The sequence below is a fragment of the Moschus berezovskii genome, chromosome 27 (genome assembly GCF_049115385.1).
Source record: "Moschus berezovskii isolate FMDL1 chromosome 27, NW_MosBer_1.0, whole genome shotgun sequence".
Taxonomy (NCBI): Eukaryota; Metazoa; Chordata; class Mammalia; order Artiodactyla; family Moschidae; genus Moschus; species Moschus berezovskii.
The window spans coordinates 6,430,904-6,451,246 of NC_142486.1; the positions used below are offsets into that span (position 1 = coordinate 6,430,904).

At 56.4% G+C, this 20,343-nt stretch overlaps 1 protein-coding gene across 1 annotated transcript in view; it reads left to right on the forward strand.

Annotated features, from left to right (window-relative positions):
- ZAN (zonadhesin) overlaps nucleotides 1-20,343 on the forward strand; it is a 35,779-nt gene that overhangs the window by 13,319 nt on the left and 2,117 nt on the right. Inside the window, exons 15-43 of the mRNA XM_088833271.1 lie at nucleotides 779-920; nucleotides 1,081-1,197; nucleotides 1,673-1,797; nucleotides 2,009-2,154; nucleotides 2,963-3,106; nucleotides 3,464-3,571; nucleotides 3,675-3,844; nucleotides 4,882-5,084; nucleotides 6,382-6,523; nucleotides 6,800-7,047; nucleotides 7,256-7,436; nucleotides 7,682-7,793; nucleotides 8,150-8,244; nucleotides 8,542-8,718; nucleotides 10,190-10,398; nucleotides 10,660-10,804; nucleotides 11,096-11,340; nucleotides 11,419-11,583; nucleotides 11,785-11,909; nucleotides 12,221-12,513; nucleotides 15,582-15,793; nucleotides 16,264-16,405; nucleotides 16,725-16,972; nucleotides 18,033-18,162; nucleotides 18,366-18,540; nucleotides 18,841-19,017; nucleotides 19,238-19,377; nucleotides 19,751-19,950; nucleotides 20,058-20,196. Coding sequence (XP_088689397.1) covers nucleotides 779-920; nucleotides 1,081-1,197; nucleotides 1,673-1,797; nucleotides 2,009-2,154; nucleotides 2,963-3,106; nucleotides 3,464-3,571; nucleotides 3,675-3,844; nucleotides 4,882-5,084; nucleotides 6,382-6,523; nucleotides 6,800-7,047; nucleotides 7,256-7,436; nucleotides 7,682-7,793; nucleotides 8,150-8,244; nucleotides 8,542-8,718; nucleotides 10,190-10,398; nucleotides 10,660-10,804; nucleotides 11,096-11,340; nucleotides 11,419-11,583; nucleotides 11,785-11,909; nucleotides 12,221-12,513; nucleotides 15,582-15,793; nucleotides 16,264-16,405; nucleotides 16,725-16,972; nucleotides 18,033-18,162; nucleotides 18,366-18,540; nucleotides 18,841-19,017; nucleotides 19,238-19,377; nucleotides 19,751-19,950; nucleotides 20,058-20,196 — 4,855 coding nt within the window. The remainder of the gene's footprint in view (nucleotides 1-778; nucleotides 921-1,080; nucleotides 1,198-1,672; nucleotides 1,798-2,008; nucleotides 2,155-2,962; nucleotides 3,107-3,463; nucleotides 3,572-3,674; nucleotides 3,845-4,881; nucleotides 5,085-6,381; nucleotides 6,524-6,799; nucleotides 7,048-7,255; nucleotides 7,437-7,681; nucleotides 7,794-8,149; nucleotides 8,245-8,541; nucleotides 8,719-10,189; nucleotides 10,399-10,659; nucleotides 10,805-11,095; nucleotides 11,341-11,418; nucleotides 11,584-11,784; nucleotides 11,910-12,220; nucleotides 12,514-15,581; nucleotides 15,794-16,263; nucleotides 16,406-16,724; nucleotides 16,973-18,032; nucleotides 18,163-18,365; nucleotides 18,541-18,840; nucleotides 19,018-19,237; nucleotides 19,378-19,750; nucleotides 19,951-20,057; nucleotides 20,197-20,343) is intronic.

The window sequence follows — 20,343 nt, forward strand, 5'->3', positions numbered from 1 at the left end:
TATTCATTATTGAATAGTACATCTTCTCAGCTCTGGTGTTCTTCCCATGGAGCATCAGAGTTCCTGCTTGTCTCCTTGAGGGTGACTTCCTCCTCCAGCCCTCTTAACCGTCTCCCGGGTGTCCCTGTGTCAGTGTTGGGATTAGCTTCAGCTGTAGCTGGGATAGAACCATCTGCTGATGTCAGAATCATCAGCGCCAGGCATCTCTTCCCTCTGCCCTGGGAAACACATATGGATTTATGTTCACTTATAAATTCAATAAATGTAATTGGGTACCTTCAACCCTTTTGGCATTGGGGTCACCATGAATAGGGCAGGATCACATTCTGGGGTAGACATAAGGAAGTATTCATTAAATGAGAACTCTGCCAGGCACTGTGGTATGTGTTGGGGCTAAGATAGCGAGTGAAGATAGACACAGTCCCTTGTGGGGATCTTATCAAATAATCACAAAAATTAATATAAAAGTGTGGTTGTGTTAAGTCCTGGGAAGGAGAAGTACCCACAGCTAGTCGGGGTGGTCTGGAAGGTCTTCCTGAGAAGGTAGCAACCCTTGAACTGAACTCTGCTGGTTGTATGGGAATGGTTTAGATGGGGGAAGGGGGACAGGCTCCAACACAGCATGTGCAAAGGGCCTGGGGTGAGCGGGAATCTCTGCTAGGCGATGGGGAGAGGAGTCTGAACAAGGTGAGGTGTGCAGGAGGAGGGGATGAGACCATGGGATGAAACAGTCTGCCCGGGAGTGGTACCCTTGTGACCCCAGCTCCCTCGCTCTCAGTCAGGGATGGAGTGGTTCAGTCCCAACTGCACAGAACGTTGCCGCTGCCACCCTGGCAGTCAGATAGAGTGCCAGCCCTACAAGTGCGGGACACACACAGTGTGCCAACTGAAGCATGGCCAGTACAGATGCCACCCCTATGGTGAGACCCCTCATGCTCTCCCCGCCTGTCCCCACGGGTGTGACACCAGGGTCCCCATCCCCTCCTTGCCCAGGGGAGCTGGGACCACTCAGTGGGTGAGGTGGCCATGGCGCCTGGCCTGGTAACCCAGTTTCACACGTCCCCCGTGTCCCCTCGGCAGGCACTGCCACCTGCTTCGTCTATGGAGACCCTCATTACTTCACCTTCGACGGGAGGTACTTTAACTTTATGGGCAAGTGCACCTACGTCTTGGCCCAACCCTGTGGCAACTCGACAGGTAGGACCCTGGAGATGCCTCCCCTGCCCATCTCCATGGCCTGGCCGTGGGGTCACGTTGGGAGAGCTGGGCCTGGGAGGGCATGGGCCGGTGGGGAAGGGCCAGAGCTGATGGGGGGGCAAGATGGAGAGGACGGTCTGCGGAGCGAGGGATGACATGCTCATCTGCAAAGCAGGACTTTCTCCGGGCCGGACCATGGGGAGAACGCAGGTTAAGAGTCCTCTCGGCATCAGTTGCTTCCTGGGCGCACCTGGCAGCAGACACCCCCGTCGGCTGGGGTGCGGACGGCTTCTCGGGGCACTCAGTCCCAGGCTGTTATGGACGACGCCCCACTCCCGCTGGGGTCCTGTCTCCTCCCCTCTGACTTTATCCCCACAGGGTCGGGTGGGGGAGCCCCCCTCTGTGGGTGCTCAGAAATGTTTCTGGGGTGAGCGAGACCTGGCGTTCTCCCCTGACCCCTACTCTCCCGGCCCAGAGCCGTTCTTCAGGGTGACAGTGAAGAATGAGGAGCGAGGACAGGAGGGCGTGTCCTGCCTGAGCCGGGTCTCCGTGACTCTGTCGGAAACGACCGTCATCCTGCTCAAGGGCAGACACACGCTGGTGAGTCCTCCTCCACGCAGCCCTCTGCGACTGCCGCGGGGCCTCATCCGCCCAGCGCCTCCAGAGCTGGCGGAAGAGGTCACGAGCATGGCGTGGGGTTGTGGGAGTCAGTTGGGGGGTCCTGACTGTTGACCCCCTGACTGTTGACCCCCTGACTGTTGACCCCCTGATCTGTTTCTCGTCTCCTCCCTCGCCCCCCGCTGCCTTCCAGGTTGGGGGTCAGCGAGTCACCCTCCCGGCCATACCTTCTGGAGGCGTCTACTTGACTCCAAGCGGGCGGTTTGTGCAGCTGCAGACAGCGTTCGGTCTGCGGGTGAGATGGGACGGTGACCAGCAGCTGTATGTGCGTGTGCCCAGGTGAGGGGGCGACCCAGCGAGGCAGCTGCCACTCCTCCCACTCTGCCCCTCCCTCCCTCTCGGGGACTCTCCCATCCCCCTTCCCCTGCCATCCCCGGCGTTCATTCTCAGGCGTGGGTAGGAAACACCTAGCTCCACCAGCAGGCCTCCCTTTGGTTGCGGAGGGGGAGGAAATGCTTTCAGGGCCATGGGATAATAGCAGGATATATCACAAGGCTTCGGGAATGTTCTAGAAGGAGTTGCTCATGAGCCGTGGGAGCCTTCAGAACAGTGGTCTCTCGACTGCAGTCTTCACAGATGACTAGATCCCCAGATGGCCAAACAAGGGAAAGAAAGACTTGACAGAAATAGTGGAGGCTTCCCTGGTGGTCCAGGTGTTAAAATTTTGTGCTTCCAATGCATGGGGCACAGGTTCGATCCCTGGTTGGGGGACTAAGATCCTGCATGCTGCATAACACAGGCAAAAAGTTTTAAAAAAAAATTTTTAAGTAAAAAAAAGAAATAGTGAACAGTAATTGCAAGGGGGAAAGTGGAATGCCTTAGGGCCAGCAAGAAGTTTGCTATGACTGGAAGATGGGGTGTGAGCAGAAGAATGGGAGGAGTGGAGACATGAAAATAGCTGAAGGGCGAGAGCTTGAGGTCATCGAGCACCTGGTGCCGGCCCTGGAGCCCTGGTTCCCTGTCTGTATCTCTTGGTCCACAGCCCACCTCTGCCCATGGCCTCCCCCGCCTCCCGCCCCTCTGTGGCCCCTCAGATGATGGAGACCCTTACTCTCCACTAACACCCTTCCTTCTCCGGCCCCCGCAGCACCTACTCCAGCAAACTCTGCGGTTTCTGTGGCAACTATGACGGCGACAGTAGCAACGACAACCAGAAGCCGGATGGCAGACCAGCACGAGATGAGAAGGAGCTGGGCAACAGCTGGCAGACCTCGGAAGACGAGGACCAGGCGTGAGGACCTCCCCGCCCCCCACTCCGCCCTCCTGCTCCTTTGCCCCTTTGAGGAAACAAGAACCCTGACCGGCATCACTCCTGTTCTGCCCTCTCTGTATGCCCCCACGTCTGTCTTTCTCCCGGGTCTGGTTCCCTGCAAAGTTCACTGCCACCACGTTCACCCCACCCTCACCATCAGTGGTCCCCAGGCGATTCTGAGCAGCCCCGCCTCCTGCTTGCGGACCCCGTTTTCCCACCTCTTGGCGTTCAGATGTCGTCCACTAGGAGGCATCGAGAGCAGGGAGACTACCCGGGCTGGGCGGGGATGGAGGCGAGCCTCGGTCCTTACGGCTTCTGGGGGTGTCTCTCTTCCAGGTGCCAGGAGAACCAGGCATCTCTCCCATCTTGCGATACTGACTTGAAGAACACACTGTCGGGGCCGGAGTACTGCGGACGGCTCGCAGTTGCTTCCGGAGCCTTTCAGTATGTAGTGGGGAGGAGCAGGATGGGCCGTGACTGGGCCCATCAAAATGGGAGGAAGGAGGGTCTGTCCTCTCATCCCTTCTGACCTGGCCTCTCTCCCTAGGGCCTGCCTGCCTCACCTCAAGGTCTCTTCCTTCTTCGACAACTGCATGCTTGACATGTGCAACTTCCAGGGGCTGCAGCAGATACTGTGTGCCCACATGTCGGCCTTGACTGAGACCTGCCAGGAAGCTGGCTACGCAGTGAAGCCCTGGAGGGGACCCCAGTTTTGCCGTGAGTCGTGTGAAGATGTGGGGCCCCCTTCTTCACACGCACACGTCAGAGGGCTGGCTGCTTCTGAGAGTGGTGGCACAAGCCGGGGGGTGGGGGGGCAGCACCTTGTGGAACCCCTTCACCCCTACACAAGGACCAGGAAATCCGCAGAGTCAGCAACCTCCCCTGAGACAATCACATGGTCACCTGAACACTCAGGAAGGCTTCCCGGGATTTCCTCCCAGCTGTGGATTTTCCAGGCAGTATTTTCACTCTAGGGCTTCCCTGGTGGCTCAGACGGTAAAGAGTCCGCCTACAATACAGGAGACCTGGGTTTGATCCCTGGGTGGAATGGCAACCCACTCCAGTATTCTTGCCTGGAGATTCCCAGGGACGGACGAGCCTGGTGGGCTACAGTCCGTGGGGTCACAAAGAGTCAGACATGACTGAGTGACTCAACATCAACAACATTTCCACCCTGGGTTCAGCTTGGTTTTGTTACATCTGATCTGGGCCCTGAGTACACTCTGAACTTTTTTATTTCTGTTAAAGTCTTAATTAAAGTTCTTTGGGAAAAGATTTTTTAAAAAGAAAAAGAGAAAAAGAAAGCCTTCCCAATGACCTGAGGGTGTGGGTGTGAAAGCAATGCACACGTATTTGACTGCACACCAGGTGGAGGAATATAGGCGTAAAAGGCAGACTGCTGGGTGGGAGGGCACCCCACAGCTCCCAGCCCTGACCCAGCTCTCTGGGGGGTCTGCTTGAGCACCTCGGTGGGCCCACATGGGCTCTGACTGCTCCCCTGGGGCCTGCCTACATGGCAGAGCTGCTGAGGCTCTTGGTGGGTCTGCTCCCATGGTCCTGCCTCTTGGCACCTCCCTGCAGGGCCCCCTCCAGGCCCAGGGGGTGGAGGCTGAGTTCCTTGGTGGTTTCTCCCCATTCCTCTCTTCTGGAGATTGGGCTGAAGCCTCTGGCCCTGGGCCTTCCGAGCTCCAGGCTGGGAACTACCTCTTTCCTTTTCTCCCGACCCTGCCTCACCTGTGCCCCCCCTCCACCAGCGCTGGCCTGCCCACCCAACAGCAGATACACCCTGTGTGCCAAGCTGTGCCCTGACACCTGCCATTCCACATTCTCGGGCATGGCCTGCCAGAACCGCTGTGTGGAGGGCTGCGAGTGCAACCAGGGCTTCGTCCTCAGTGGGCTCCAGTGCGTCCCCCGGTCCGAGTGTGGCTGCCTCGACCCCACGGCTGGCTACTTCCAGGTGAGCTGCCAGGGCTGGGCCGCTCTCAGTGCTGCAGCCAGAAGGCGCTTGTGCGGGTTCTGATGTCTCTGACCGGCTCGTGGGCCAGAGACGGGGGGTGGAGGTGGGGTGGGGTGGGAGGAGGGCTCAGGTCTAATTCCCTTTTTTCTTTCTTCAATTCCAGTACTTTTCACCAGAGTCAGCCCAGGCCCCAGCAAAACCTGGGCCCCCTGGTTCTCTCCCTTCCCGTCTCCCCTGCCGATCACTTCCCTGAGTCACTTCTCTTGTATCTCATCCTCTGAAGGCCCAGGCATGTCTGCGTCTCACCCGCATTCTCTCGCCTATGGAGGGTCTGTTTCTCAGTTGCTACCTGGACCCCATCCGAACCATCTTCTCAGAGGCAGTGCTTGGAGCTGGCCCTGATCTGTGAAGCTTCCCTCTTCCTTCTTTGCCAGGCCTGAGGAGGAGGCCCATCCAAGCCCTCCACCACCTGATGTCCACAGGGCTCTCCCCTACTCAGTGCCATGTTCCAGGCTGGCCCCCAGAACACTCCTTATTCGCATTTTACTGTTTCAATTTCACCTTCTTTGCAGCCCCTTTCCCCCTGTTTAGCCTCCCAGGCACCACCTGAGTTAGCCACCTTCTCCTCCTTTGAGGTCCTGTTGAAATGCTGCCTCCTCCTTGAAGCCCTCCTGATGGCACCCTGAGAAGCATCCCTAAACTCTTGCAGCAAGTGCCAATGGCAGGAAACACCCTGGGTGCCCTGATGGTCACCTCTGGGTACATAACGGGCTGGAGCACGGGATCTGTTTGTTTACGTGTTGACTGTCTCCTCTGGACTGTGAGTTCTGTTAGGGCAGGGGCATTGTCCATCTGGTTCATTACTGAATCCCTGACGCCTGGCACAAGGCAGATGATAACTCTCTGTTGAAACAGTGGACAGACAAATAATGGAGTGATTGAATGAATGAGCGAATGCCAGAGTTTTGCAACTAAGCCTGGAGCTTTGGGTGACACGAATGCCTTCCCAGTGAGCAGGCAGTGATCTGAATAGCAGTGCTAAGATGACTTGCTCTTTTAAAAAGTGTGTATTTGTCCATTCATGGAGGCACGCTGACTCTCTAGTTGTGGCGCCGTACTCCAGTGTGTGCAGGCTTTGTAGCTGCTACACGCAGGCTTAGTTGCTTTGCCACATGTGGGGTCTCTGTTCCCCAAACTGGGATCGAACCTACATCTCTCTCCTGCATTGCAAGGCAGATTCTTAACCACTGGACCATCAAGGAAGTCCCGACCAGGGGACGACTTCTTTTCCTTCCAGGTAGGGGAGCGCTGGTTCAAACCAGGCTGCAGACAGCTCTGCATCTGTGAGGGCACCAACAGAACTCGCTGTGTGCCATGGCAGTGCCAGGCCCAGGAGATGTGCGGTCGGCAGGATGGCACCTATGGCTGCCACCCTCAAGGTGAGCCTGGGGGTTGCCCAAGTGACCTTGAGCGGAGGCATGGTCCTGTCCTAAAGCAGAGAGCTGGGGTATAACCAGGGGCTGGGAGGTGATTACCCGGAGCCAAAACAATGCCTTTTTAAGAACCCAGACAGTGAGGCTGGAGCAGTCCCTGACCTTGACCTCTCCACACCTCACCGACCACCCCGATGAGCCGTGGGTGCCATCACCACGTGGACTCGCCAAGACGGCAGATCAAGGTGAGTTCACCTCTGAACCCCGTCTCCTGGTGCCCAGGGTCGGCCACCTGCACTGTCTGGGGAGACCCCCACTACCTGACATTCGATGGAGCCCTGCACCACTTCATGGGCACCTGCACCTACATCCTGACCCGGCCTTGCCTGTTGAAGTCCCTGGAGAATTACTTCTTTGTGAGCTCCACCAACGAGTTCCGCGGCGGAAACTTGGAGGCCTCCTACGTCAAAGCTGTCCAGGTGCAGGCCTTCGGCATCAGAGTCTGGATGCTCAAAGGCCGCAAGGTCATGGTGCGTGCCTGCGCCTGCCTCCCCGGCCCGACCCTCAGCCCACGCTCTCTCTCTTCCCTTCCCCCTTGCCTGCAGTTCCACCTGTCTGGCAGACACCGAAACCCCAGTTTCTGAGACACACCTGCCATCCCCTAACCCCGCCCGCCGCCACCCCGTTGTTATCCTGTTGCCGGAGGCTTTCCCTACCTCGTCCTCCCTATCTCTGTAGCTGGACGGGCGCCAGGTGGCTCTGCCCCTGTGGTTTGCACACGGCCGGATGACCGTGAGGTCCAGTGGCTCCTTTATCCTGCTCTACACGGACTTCGGGCTTCAAGTTCGCTACGATGGGTACCACCTGGTGGAAGTGACCGCTCCCTCCTCCTACGCCGGCCGGCTCTGTGGGATGTGTGGTGAGTCCCCTGGGCACGTGCAGGCGAAGCCGGGGCCACAGGCAACCCGAGCCTCTCAGGGGCCTTGCTCATCCACATGTGAACAGGTGCTTGGCGATCTGTTACTCGGTTGAGGGCGTTGTGTGTAAGGGTGGGTGTGAAGGGAAGCCGAAGATGAAGGAAGAGAAAAGGCTTCTCTTGGAGAGAGGGTGGCTTCTTGGTCCTGGGACCGAGCCTGCGGCCTCTCTGACCACTCAGTCCCCCAGGGAACTACAACAACAACAGCCTGGACGACAATCTGCAGCCTGATAAGAGACCTGCCGTCAACTCTGTGCGCCTGGGGGCCTCCTGGAAGCTGAATGAGTTATCTGAATCTGGGTGAGCCGGGAATGGGAAAAGCGGGGAGCTGGACTGGGGCGGGGAGCTGCCTGCTTGGCAGGCAGCCTGGCGGTGTCCCCAGTCTCTCCTGGAGTTGATGGAAGGTTGTTCCGACCTCCCACACCCCTGCCTGCTGATTTCTCCCGGGCTTCCTGACCTGTCTCTGGGGAAGTCCACCCTGAGATCTAACCTTTCTCCTTCCTGCTGCGTCTGCTGACCTTACCACTCAAGGCCCTCACTCTGTTCTCCTCTCCCACCCTGGCTCCCCTCCCCGCGTCCCTCTCCATGTCTCCTTTGGCTTTTGGGAAGTGTTCTCTGATCCTAAATTCCTGTCCCTTCCCCTCCTCCTCTGTTAGCTGCTTTGCTGCAGACGCCAGCTCCCCCAGGTGCCTGGAAAAGAATGCAACTGACCCCTGGAGTAAGAACTGTGATATCTTAGTGAATCCTCAGGGTAAGCCACGCAGGGGCCCCTGTTTGCTGCCCCCCACCCCTGGGACAGGAGACGGAGGAGGGGGGCTGATCATTGAGGGAGGGAGGAAAGGTGAGACAGGAAATAGAGATGGCAAAGGGGGTGCGGAGGCAGTGGAGTGGGGGCGCTGATGGAGCTGTGGGGTTTTTGCATCTCAGGCAGTAGGTTCTTAATAATCACGGGTCTGGAGGGAAGTGGATGTAGACTTTGCCCCACAGCAGCCTCGTGGTTCCGCTTCCTCCCGAGGCTCACTCTCACCTACCTTGCTTCATCCACCAGGACCCTTCTCCACGTGCCACAGGGTGGTGGCCCCGCAGGCCAGCTTCGCCAGCTGTGTGTACGGCCAGTGTGGGACCAAGGGCGACGCCTCCACCCTGTGCCGCTCCCTGCAGGCCTACGCGTCCCTGTGCGCCCGCAGCGGCCAGGTCCTCACCTGGCGGAGCAGCACCTTCTGCCGTGAGCGACCCAGGAGTCCCCTGAGCCCCGCCCTCTCTCCCTCTCCCTCAGGCCTGCTCCTCCGCTCTCCCTTTCTCAGCCTGGCCCCCAGCCCCGCTGTGGGATGCCCTCTGTCCCCCCACTCTCCGGTCTCTTGGGGCCCAGCCCCCACCTTCCCCTCGACTCCCTCCGCTGGGAGCCCCCATCTGATCGTCACCTCACCAATGGCACCAGTGGTAAAGAACCCGCCTGCCAATGCAGGAGACGTAAAAGGTGCAGGTCGGGACCTAAGAGACCTGGGTCAGAAGACCCCCTGAAGAAGGGCATGGCAACCCACCCCAGTATTCTTGCCTGGAGAATCCCCATGGACAGAGCAGGGCTGCAGTCCATAGTGTCACAAAGAGTCAGACCTGAAGCAACTTACCACCACCAAAAAGTTCTGAACTCATTTGGCTACTGTCTCCTTCCCATCGTCCCCGGGTCATCTGTGTGATTACCTTTCTTCTCTTTCCCAAGAACCCTTTTTGTTTTTTTAAATTATAGTAAAATATACAGAACACAAAAATTACCACTGTAACGAATTTTTAAGTGTCCAGTTCAGCAACATTAAGTGCATTCATTGTCATGCAACCATTATCACCATTGTTTCCAGAATTTTTTCTTCTTCCCAAACTGAAACTCTGTCCCTGTTAAACACAGGTCCCCATCCCTCTCCCCCCAGCCCCTGGCAAGCACCTTCTACCCTCTATCGCTATGCATTCAAGGACTCTAGAGATCTCATCTAAGAGGAATCACAAAGTATTCATCTTTTTATGACTAGCTTATCTTAGTATAATGTCCCCAAGTTTCACCCACATTGCAGCGGGTGCCAGAATTTCCTTCTTTGTAAGGCTGAATCATATTCCATTGTGTGGATGGACCCCTTTTTGTTAATCCGTTCATCTGACACTTCCAGGAGCACTCTTTAAAAATTTTTTTTGTCCTGTGTTGTCTGTAGGATCTTAGTTCCCCCACCAGGGGTTGAACATCTGCCCTCAGCAGTGAAAGCAAGGCGTCTTAACCACTGAACCGCTAGGGAATACTCTCTTAGGAATTCTTTTTTTTTTAATCCATTTTTTAAAAAATTAATTAATTTATTTAATTTGGCTGCACTGGGTCTTTGTGGCTGCACGGGTTCTTCTCCAGTTTCAGGGCTCAGGCTTCTCTTTGCAGTGGCTTGTCTCGTTGCAAATAACAGGCTCTAGGGCACGCGGGCTTCAGTAGTTGCATCTCCCAGGCTCTGGAGCACAGGCTCAGTAGTTGTGGCGCATGGGCTTAATTGCTCCACGGCACGTGGGGTCTTCCCGGATCAGGGATCAAACCCATGTCTCCTGCATGGGCAGGCGGATTCTTAACCACTGGGCCACCGGGGAAGCCCTTAGGAGCTCTTCAGGTCCCAAGGTCAAAAGAGCTGGAAATGACTCTTCCTTCCTACACGCCAATCTCTTCTTAGCTCTGAAGTGCCCATCAGGCAGCAGATACAGCCCCTGTGCCGACCCCTGCCCGGCCACTTGTCTCAGCCTGAGCACCCCGTCGTACTGCCCGTCTTCGCTGCCCTGCGCTGAGGGCTGCGAGTGTCAGAGAGGTCACATCCTGAGTGGGACCACCTGTGTGCCCCTTGGCGAGTGTGGCTGCAGCAGCCCCGGGGGCGCCTACCACCCGGTGAGAAGCCGGACTGCAAGGGGGCCTCCATGAGTTGGGGGCCAGAGGGCGCAGAGCCTGAAAACAGGTGGGGAGGGGCAGTGCTGGGGGCTGAGCAGCAAAATTCAGAAGCCTGGAGCTTGAGAAAGGCTGGTGGTGGAGGCGGGAGCCTGAACGAAGCCAACCTCTTGGGGGCCCCGGGGTGCGGTGGGTAGGGGGAGGCCTCCATCCCTCTCCAGCTTCCAAGTTTCTATCAGCTCCGCTGATGTCCGCACCCCACAGGTCGGGGAGAGATGGTACACGGACAACACGTGTTCCCGGCTCTGCACCTGCTCCATCCACAACAACGTCTCCTGCCTCCAAACCGCCTGCAAGCCTGGCCAGATGTGCTGGCCCCGCGATGGGCTGATGCGGTGCCGGGGGGCAGGTAGGAGGCCCAGTGAGCGTGGAGGAGGACCTTCAGCCACCAAGACTGCCCCTCTGTCCAGGAGGGCTCCTCAGGGTTCACTCATGGCTGCCATGGCAGTCGTGAACTCAGGATATTATAAGTCTCTCCTGGGCCGAGTGGCACCTGCTCCACCGCCTTGGGTCTTGACTCTTTTCTTTGTCCCCTTCCCTTCTGAGGCTCCTCTCCTCCGCATCGTTTCCTTGAAGGTGGGGAGAAGGCCTGTTCCTGCTGGAGGCTGGACCACTCCTCAGCCGCCTTTCTGTTCTCCAGGGATGGGAGTGTGCCAGATCCAGGACCGGTCCCAGTACATAAGCTTCGATGGCAGTTACCATGCCGTCCGGGGCGCCTGCACTTACGTCTTGGCAAAAACGTGCCACTCCACCATGGACCTGCCTTTCTTCAAGATCAGTGGCAAAAATGGGAAGCGGCAGGACCAACCCCACACTTTCTACCTCCGTGAGGTCTACGTGCACGTCTTTAATACCCTGGTCACCCTGAAGAAGGGCCACGCGCTGGTGAGCGGGGCGGTGGGGGCGGGGAGGACGGCGGCTCTGGTCCTTCCTGCTGCTCACGGGGCCTGCCTTCCTCTCTAGATCAATGGCACATGGGTCCCCCTGCCCGCGACCTCCCAGATCCGGGGGGTCAGAGTCATTTCCAGGGACGGCTACATGGTGCTCACCATCAGCATTGGGGTGGAAGTCAAGTTTGATGGCAACGGTTTCCTCAAGATCGAAATCCCGAAAGCCTATTATGGAAAGGTGAGGAAAACATCTGGGTCACTCCGTAGGGGCGTCAGCCTGGAGGGAGCGGGGTGCCGGACTGGAGAGTCACTCCCCAGAATGGGAAAAAGCTGCAGGGAGGGCGTGCCTTTCTCTTCAGAGTGGAAAGAGGGTGCCAACCACAAATGCCCCCTGCCGTCCCCGGTGCGGAAGATCCCTCTCTCCCCTCTGCCCACCCAGACCTGCGGCATGTGCGGGAACTTCAACGGTGAGGAAGAGGATGAACTGCTGATGCCTAATGACGAGCTAGCCCCGGATGACGTCACGTATGTGGACAGTTGGCAAGATAAGGAGATCGACCCAAGGTAATCGTCCCCAAAGACTCTCTGCCTTTGCATAGGAACGCGAGCTGGGATTCTAGGCCATATGGCCCACCTGGGATGGAAAGACTGGAGTGGTCCTCTATGCTTATCGCTTGACAGGGGGTGGCATCTGAGTCTTCCTGTCTCGGCTTCAAAATGTGGGAGGAGACGGGGGCCACGGGGAAGGCTGGTCAGAGCCCAGGCCAGCTTCCCGGTGAAGACAGGAGGGGTCTAGAGGGTGGTTTGGGAGCACCGAGTCGTCTTCATAGATGAGGCCGTGGCTGTCCCTGTGATGACCCCCTTTCCCTTCCCAGTTGCCGAGATGAAGACAAGACCGAAGAAGAATCGGAGAAGGAGCCAGAAACGACCTGCCAGCCAGCTGACCTGGAGAGAGCCCAGGAGCAGTGCCAGGCAGCCTTTCAGACTCCGGGCTGGGCCAGGTGTGCCAGCCGCGTGATCCTCAACCCCTTCTTGGTCAGATGCATCGACAGCCTCTGTGAGTTTGGAGGCCTGAGCAGCACCCTCTGCCAGTCTCTGCAAGCCTTTGCGACCGCCTGCCAAGCTCAGGGCATCAGGCCTCCCATCTGGAGAAACAGCAGCTTCTGCCGTGAGTGTCCCCTCCGGCCACCCCCAGACTGCTCCCAAACCTTCTTTTCATCTGTGTCTCTCTCTCTGTTTAAAAATATGAGTTTGGTACTTCTTTAAAAAAATTATTTTTATTTTTATTTATTTGGTTGCACCAGGTCTTGGTTTCAGCCTGCTGGATCTTTAGTTGCAGCATGTGGGATCTGGACTTCCCTGGTGACTCAGACAGTAAAGAATCCGCCTGCCATGCGGGAGACCTGGGTTGGGAAGATCCCCTGGAGGAGGGCATGGCAACCCACTCCAGTATTCTTGCCTGGAGAACCCCCATGGACAAAGGAGCCTGGTGGGCTACAGCCCATGCGGTCGCAAAGAGTTGGACACGACTGAGCGACTAAGCACACACACACACATGTGGGATTTAGCTCGCTAATCTGGGATCAAGCCCCAGCTCCCCTGCACTGGTAGAGTGGAGTCTTACTGGACCACCAGGGAAGGCCCCCATCTGTGGAGCCCCGAAAGCTCCTCCATTCCCCTTTTTGGTGTTGCCTGATCTATGTCTGGCCTCATTTTCTCTGATGTGGACCATTTGCAGTAAGCTCTTAGCTGGTGCCCCCTATCTCAGGATGGCACAGGCTGCTTCTCAGCACTGTCGTTCCAAAGGAAATGTGATCATGTTACACCCGCGAGCCACTGTGCCTGCAGGTCCGATCTCCTCTCCGAGATGTTTGGGATCCTGTGAGCTGTCCACCCCCAACTGCCCCTGTTACTTGTGCAGCGGCATCACCTGCACAAACCATCCTGTTCCCCATGTGGGCCTGGCTTTCCCACGCCCCTCCCTGCCTTTATACACACCCTTCCCTGCACCCCAAAAGTTCTGTCTTCTCCTCTCCTGGCAGATTCCAAGGCATTCTTCTCTAACTCTTTCCTTTAAAAATTTTTTTAAAAAATTGTTATTCATGTACTATATTCTTCTACTCTTTAAAAGTATACAATTCGGGGATTTCCCTAGTGGTTCAGGGGTTAAGATTCCATTGCAGGGAGTGTGGGTTCGATCCCTGCTCAGGGAACCAAGAGCCCACGGATTTTCAGTATCTTCACAAGGTTATACAACCAGCACTGCTATTTAATTTCAGAACTTTTAAAATTTTAAAACAGTAAAGTGTTTTTTGTATGTGCTGCATTCCTATGGTTCAAAAATTTTACAAGTATTAAAAGATTCCCAGTGAAAAGTCTCTTTTCACCCCAACTCCGGGGCCCAGGCCCTAGCCTGCTTTTATCCGGATTTGAGTATTTTTCCAAAAGTCTTTTCTTTCTGCACATACAAACAAATGCCAATTTATTTTCCATATTTTCTTACAAACAACAGACAGGACACAGTCATTTCTACTTCATTATTTTTCACTTGGCTGCCCTTCCTCATCAGATATGTAAAAAGCATCCTTACTCTCTTTTGCAGACACGTCATAATTCATTTGTCATAGTTTATTTAACTAGTCTTCTACTGATGGACTTCCTAGTTGTTTCCAGTCTTTGGCTATTGCAAACAGTGCTGCAATGCATAGCCTTCCGCAGATGCAATTTTCTGTGTGTGTGTCTCTTATCTGTAGGATAAATTCCTAGCAGTGGAATTGTTGGATCGAGGGTTGTGTGGATTGATGCTTTGGAGAGATCTTGCCAATTGGCCTTCCATGGAGGTTGAGGCATTTACATTCCCACCAGCAACAGAGACTGCCCATTTCCCCACAGCCTCGCCAACACAGAGTATTATCATGCTTTTGGATTTTTGCCAATCTGATAAGTGGAAGATAAAAAGAGCCTTAATTTGTATTTTTCCTATTATGAGTGAGGTTGTGCATTCTTTCATACATCCAGGAGCCGTTTGGATTTCCCTTCCTGTGATTTCTTCCTACCTATTCACCATTTTTCCACTGGTTTGTTGCCCTTTATTGAAATATTTTATAGATGTCCCTTGTCTGCTTCAGAGAGTAGCCAGCCCTTCATTAGTGCTATGAGTCACAAAATTTTTTCCATGTCTTTTTTTTTTTTCATCTTTGACTTTTTTTTTTTACCATGCAGAAGTATGTATATATATATGTATTTACGAGGTCAAATATAACAGTCTTTGTTTTATGGCTTCTGCATTTTGAGCCCTAGTTACAAACGCCTTCCCTACTCTGAAGTTAAAAATATTTGCCTACATTTTCCCCTAGCATTTGTATGGTTTCTTTTTTTGTATATTTAAATATTTTGATCCGTAGGGATGTATCCTGGTGTGTAAGGTGAGAACTCAGTCAACTTCATGTTTATTTTTTCCCAGTATTATTGAATGACCAGCATCTTTTTCCACTGACTCAGATGTCACATTTTATATTAAATTCCCATGTGTATTTGAGTTCCTCTTTGGGCTTTTTCTCCTCTTCCACTGCTCCATTTAGCTTCATTTACTAGCATCACAATGTTTTGATCATTGAGAATTTAAGTAGTGTTTAGATTTCTGGCAGGGACATTTAGTTTTTTTGTTTGTTTGTTTTGGTTGAGAGTTTTCCCAGCTTTTTTGGTTTGTTTATATTCTCATCTCCACTTTAATGTCATCTTTCCCTATTAAAAAAATCCTGTTGGTATATTTTATTGCTATCATATTAAATATGCAAATTATCTTAGGGAGGGAATTCCTGGGCAGTCCAGTGGTTAGGACTACAGGGTGAACATGTTCAATCCCCAGTTGGGGAAGTAAGACCCCGAATGTGGCTCCACATGACCTAATAACGGTAATAAAATTAATTCAGGGAGAACTGACATCTTCATGTTGTGGACTCTTGCTTTCTGTGAACGTTTCCATTTGTTTGCAACTACTTCGGCTCAGAGGGCTTTATTTAGCTCCCCCAGCAGAGTGAGTCCCTCCCTGTCCTGGGCTCCTGTCATGGCAGGTACACAGGCCAGTCCCATGCTTACTGTGTAGACGCACCAAGGTCACGCGGCACCTGGCCACAGGCTCCCACGCTGAGATGGGAGGACCATTCTTGCTCTGTTCTGTCCTCAGGGCCACCATGGAGCCCACGCTCAATCCACGTTTCTCCCCCACCCTTCTAGCTCTGGACTGCAAAACCCACTACGTCTACACCAACTGCTTTCCCCCCTGCCCCCCTACCTGTGACAACCCAGAAGGCCGGTGCAAAGGCTCCGGTGGTCCCTCCGTCTGCCAGGAGGGCTGTGTCTGTGAGCCTGGCTACGTGCTCAAGGAACGGCGGTGTGTGCCCAGGAGTCAGTGTGGCTGCCGGGATGCCCGGGGCAGATCCCTCCCCGTGAGTGGGGATTGGGAATTAGGGGGGTGTCTGGGGGCCACCCACACACCTTCAGGGTGCTGCCTTCCCCTGGCCTGTGCCGCTGTGGCTGGCGCTGGGTGTGAAGGCCGGTGGCCCGGCTGGGTCGCCTCCTGCCAGGACTGGGGTGGAGGGTGTGTGGTTTGGATGTGAGGACTGAGGCATGGTAGAGTGGTCTTGGTTTGAAGATCTTGGTGGCATCTTCATGAATCACAGGGCTTCTGTGACCTCAGTTTCCTCATCTGGAAGATGGGTTCAGCAGTACCTCCTGAGACACTTAGCACAGTGCCTCTAGGGAGCGAGCGGTACAGGGACAAAGGGTGCGATGGCACTGGGACTGCCTCTGGCCTGTGCCAAGTGAGCCGTCAGACTGTGGGCTTAGACTGAAGTCGTCGAGGAAAGAGAGCTGGCCCTTCCCTCCTCACTCCTCATTCTTCCCGCGGCGTCTGCAGGAGGGTAACGCCTGGTTCTTCATGAGCTGCTCCCAGAGGTGTGTCTGCAGGGCGGGAGCCATTCAGTGCCGGCCCTTTGCCTGCCCCGCGGGCTCCCGGTGTGAGACCGACGAGGACGGCAAAGAAATCTGCAAACCCTACAGTAAGGGGGCCCTCGGGAGGTGCAGTTGGGGGGCGCCCAGGCTGGGGGCTCTGGGGAGAGGGGGCTGCTGATAGGCAGAGGTGGGCTCTCACCTATTACGAGCTCCCTGATCGCCTGCAGATTCTCTCTGGGATCTACCTTCAGGGCGAAAAGAGAGAACCAGGCAAGGGAGAGCCTCTCAAACTGGGAGAGGGAGAAGGTGGAAATATCAAGTTCAAGTTCAGGCAGCAGGAGGCACCGGGGAGCAGGCGGGTGAGGGGCCCTGGGGCCGCTCCATCGGGCAGGCCCGTTCCTCCCCAGTGCTGGCTCTTCTTGGCAGGGTCGGAGCGATGCACAGTTTATGGGGACCCCACTTACCGCACGTTTGATGGCCTCGGCTACCGTTTCCAGGGCCGCATGACCTACTATCTGGTCAAGACCGTGGATGTGCTCCCCAATGGCGTGGAGCCCTTTATCGTGGAGGGACGCAACAAGATGTATGCGTCTCACAACCCCATTTTCCTGCACGAAATCATCGTGATGGTCTACGGCTACACGGTCCAGCTCCAGCACGAACTGGAGCTTGTTGTAAGGGCCGGGCCAGGCAGGGTGGGTCGGGGGAGGCAGGTCGGTCTGTGAGAGGCCACCGGGAGCAGGTGGAGCCAGGGCTGCCCGTTCCCTGGGAGGTTCCCGGCAGAGGCTGCCTAGTTGTAGAAATCAGAATCAGTGTTGTGTTCACCTCCTTGGGAGCCCAAGGTGGGCAAGAGGATTTCAGGTAAGGTGGGGGAGAGGTGGGGCAGTGGGGAGAAGGGGAGATCCGACAGCCAGTCTGAAGAAGCATCAGGGGTGCCCACCTGCCAGTTTTGTTTTTTTTTTTGCAAAGAGGCTGCAACAGGAGCAGACCTCAGAGAGGCTTTTGGCATTTGGGATAGTAAAGCTTCCTGGAGTATCCTATTGCGGAGAATGATGGAACCGCAAGGTCCCGAGATGTGCAGAGAAGCGGAGGCCAAAGCAGCAGAGAGTCACCTTTTTAAATATGATTTTACTTTTTCGTTTAGTTTTGGCTGCACCGGGTCCTCGTTGCTGCACACGGGCTCTCTCTAGTCGCGGTGAGCGGGGCTGCTCTTCATGGCAGCGCTCAGGCGTCTCAGTGCGGTGGCTTCTCTTGCTGCAGGGCACAGGCTCCAGGCGCTCGGGCCGCAGTAGCTGCCGCACATGAACGCGGTAGTTGCGGCTCCCGGGCTCTAGAGCACAGGCTCAGTAGTTGTGGCGCATGGGCTCAGGTGCTCCGCGGTATGTGAGATCTTCCCAGACCAGGAATTGAACCCGCGTGGCGCTCATGGTAAAGAACCTGCCTGCCAGTGCAGGTAGACATAAGAGACGTGGGTTCTATCCCTGGGTTGGGAAGATTCCCTGGAGAAGGGCATGGAAACCCACTCCAGTATTCTTAGCCTGAAGAATCCCATGGACAGAGGAGCCTGGTGGGCTGCAGTCCATAGGGTCGCACAGAGTCGGACACGACTGAAGTGACTTAGCATGCAGGCACTCTTGCATTGGCAGGTGGATTCTTTACCACTGAGCCACCAGGGAAACCTGAGAGTCACCTTGATTCTCAGGCTTTGCTGCGGCTCCCATCTGCCTCCTCCAGGTCAACGGTCAGAAGGTGACTGCCCCCTATGAGCCCGTTGACCAGCTACGGGTCTCCCTACGAAACGATCGCCTGTTCGTGATCACAGACTTTGAGCTGGTGGTCAGCTTCAACGGAAGGAACAACGCAGGTGCCTGAGTGTGGGAACCAGAGGGCCGAAGGGAACGTTCCTGGGAAGGGGGAGGGAAAATCGCCTTTTAGACAGGCTGGGCTCCATGAGAGGGACCCCTGCCTGCAAGCAAGGCCTCAAGCTCCAGGAGATGACCCAGGACGGGTGGGGAGGGACGAGCTGTGGTGCGGGGGGTCTCACTCCTGGGACCCCTCCTCTCGCAGTGATCTCCCTGCCCATCACGTACCAGAAGCTCGTGCTCGGCCTGTGCGGCAACTGCGACCAGAACAAGCGGAATGACTTTATGCTGCCCAACGGGGCCGTCACACAGAACCTCCTTGCTTTTGGCAACAGTTGGGAGGTAAAGATGACCGAGGGAAGCTTCCCCCGAGTCTCAAGGTGAGAGGGCTCAAAGCAGGGAGGCCCTGACCCAGGGGTGGCGGCCGACCAGGGTGGGCATGAGCGCCAACCTAAAATCTGTTCACACAAGCTCACCTGCACTTGCTCAGCAGAGGAGGAGCCCCAAGGCCGAGGGCTCAGATGGGCCTGATTCTTCCCTTCCCGTCACATCTTTCCGCTCCCACCGACTGCAGGGCACCGGCCCTGTGGATCCCAGCCTGTGCCCGGGCCCTCCCCTCCTTGGTTCTTTTGATCGCAGCCCTGGTGGGCCTCGCCTGGATCTTCGCTGTCTCTGCCCAGGGCTGTACAGGAGGAGGAAGTGAAAGAGGAAGTGGCGCTAGGCTTTCTTGGTGTGTCGGGATGCCGCCCGGAGGAGCTGCAGCTCATCAACCGCACCCAGGCGTGTGGGGTGCTGGCAGACCCCGAGGGCCCCTTTGCTGCCTGTCACCAGACTGTGGCCCCCGAGCCTTTCCTGGAGTGAGTTGGGGACCTGAGACCCTTTATCCAGCTCCTGCGGCCTGTTCTCTGACTGGCTGTCTGTTGGGCACAATTCTGTCCGTAGTACCTTGCACACGCATCCCCATGGCGCGCTGGCCCACTTTCTGATGGGACCTGCAGGGCCTCTTCTGCAGGGCTGGGTCTCCTGGCCTCCCTCCCCATCTCTGACAGCCCCCCACCTGTCCCTGCTGTCCCCCAGGGACTGTGTGTCTGACCTGTGTGCTGCCCGCGACCCCAAGGAGCAGGAGGAGCTGCGTTGCCAGGTTCTCAGCGGGTATGCCATCATCTGCCAGGAGGCGGGCGCCACCCTGGCCAGCTGGCGGGACCACACCCACTGTGGTGAGACCCTGACCTGCCCCAGCAGCTGGCCCCTGACCCCCTTGGCTCTTTCCACCCCCTGTTCCGCTCTGAGTCCCCACAGCTGCCCCCACCTTGGCTTTCCGTCTTGGTTCCCCCAGCCCTAGACTCTCCCCCTTGTCAATGTCCTCCCGACCGAACCCCTTCCCTGCCCTCACCCACATCACCCCTTCCCACTCCTTTCTGCCAAGGCCCACCTTTGATCCTCCTCATGAGTTAGAGTCACAGACAAAAAGACGAAGCCGATCTTCCCTGCCTCTAGCAAGCTCTGTGCTCTGTTGGGTGACCTTCTTCTCCATGCCTGGGGGGGCCTACCCTGCTCAGCCACCTTCTGACTGTGACTGTGTCCCCTCAGCCTTGTCCTGTCCAGCCAATACTGTCTACCAGAGCTGTATGACACCCTGCCCAGCCTCCTGTGCAACGCTGGCAGCCCCCCGGGGCTGCAAGGGCCCCTGTGTGGAGGGCTGTGCCAGCCTCCCGGGCTACGTCTACAGCGGAGCCCAGAGCCTCCCCCTGGCCCACTGCGGCTGCACCAACAACGGCATCTACTACCAGGTCCGGGCTGGAAGTGGGAGGCCCCAGGGGAGCACAGGCGCGAAAGGACAGCCCGACCCTGGGGGTCAAGCAGACGCCCCTGCTTCCCGGGCCTTCTCCCTCTCCAGCAGGGTGACAGCTTCGTGAACGACGACTGCTCCCAGCGCTGCACCTGTGCGAGCACGGGGCTCCTGCTATGTGAGCCCCTCGGCTGCAGCCCTGGGGAGGTCTGCACCCTGGGGAACCTCACTCGTGGCTGCTTCCGAGGTGAGCCAGGACGGGCCCTGGGCTTCCAGCTGCCCTCATCCCCTGCGGGGGCGGGGGAAGGGGGAAGCCCCTGGACCTGGAGCAAACCAGCCCTCCCAGGCCTGGGAAGACCCCATCTCATCAAGGTCAGGATGCTCCTGCCATTTC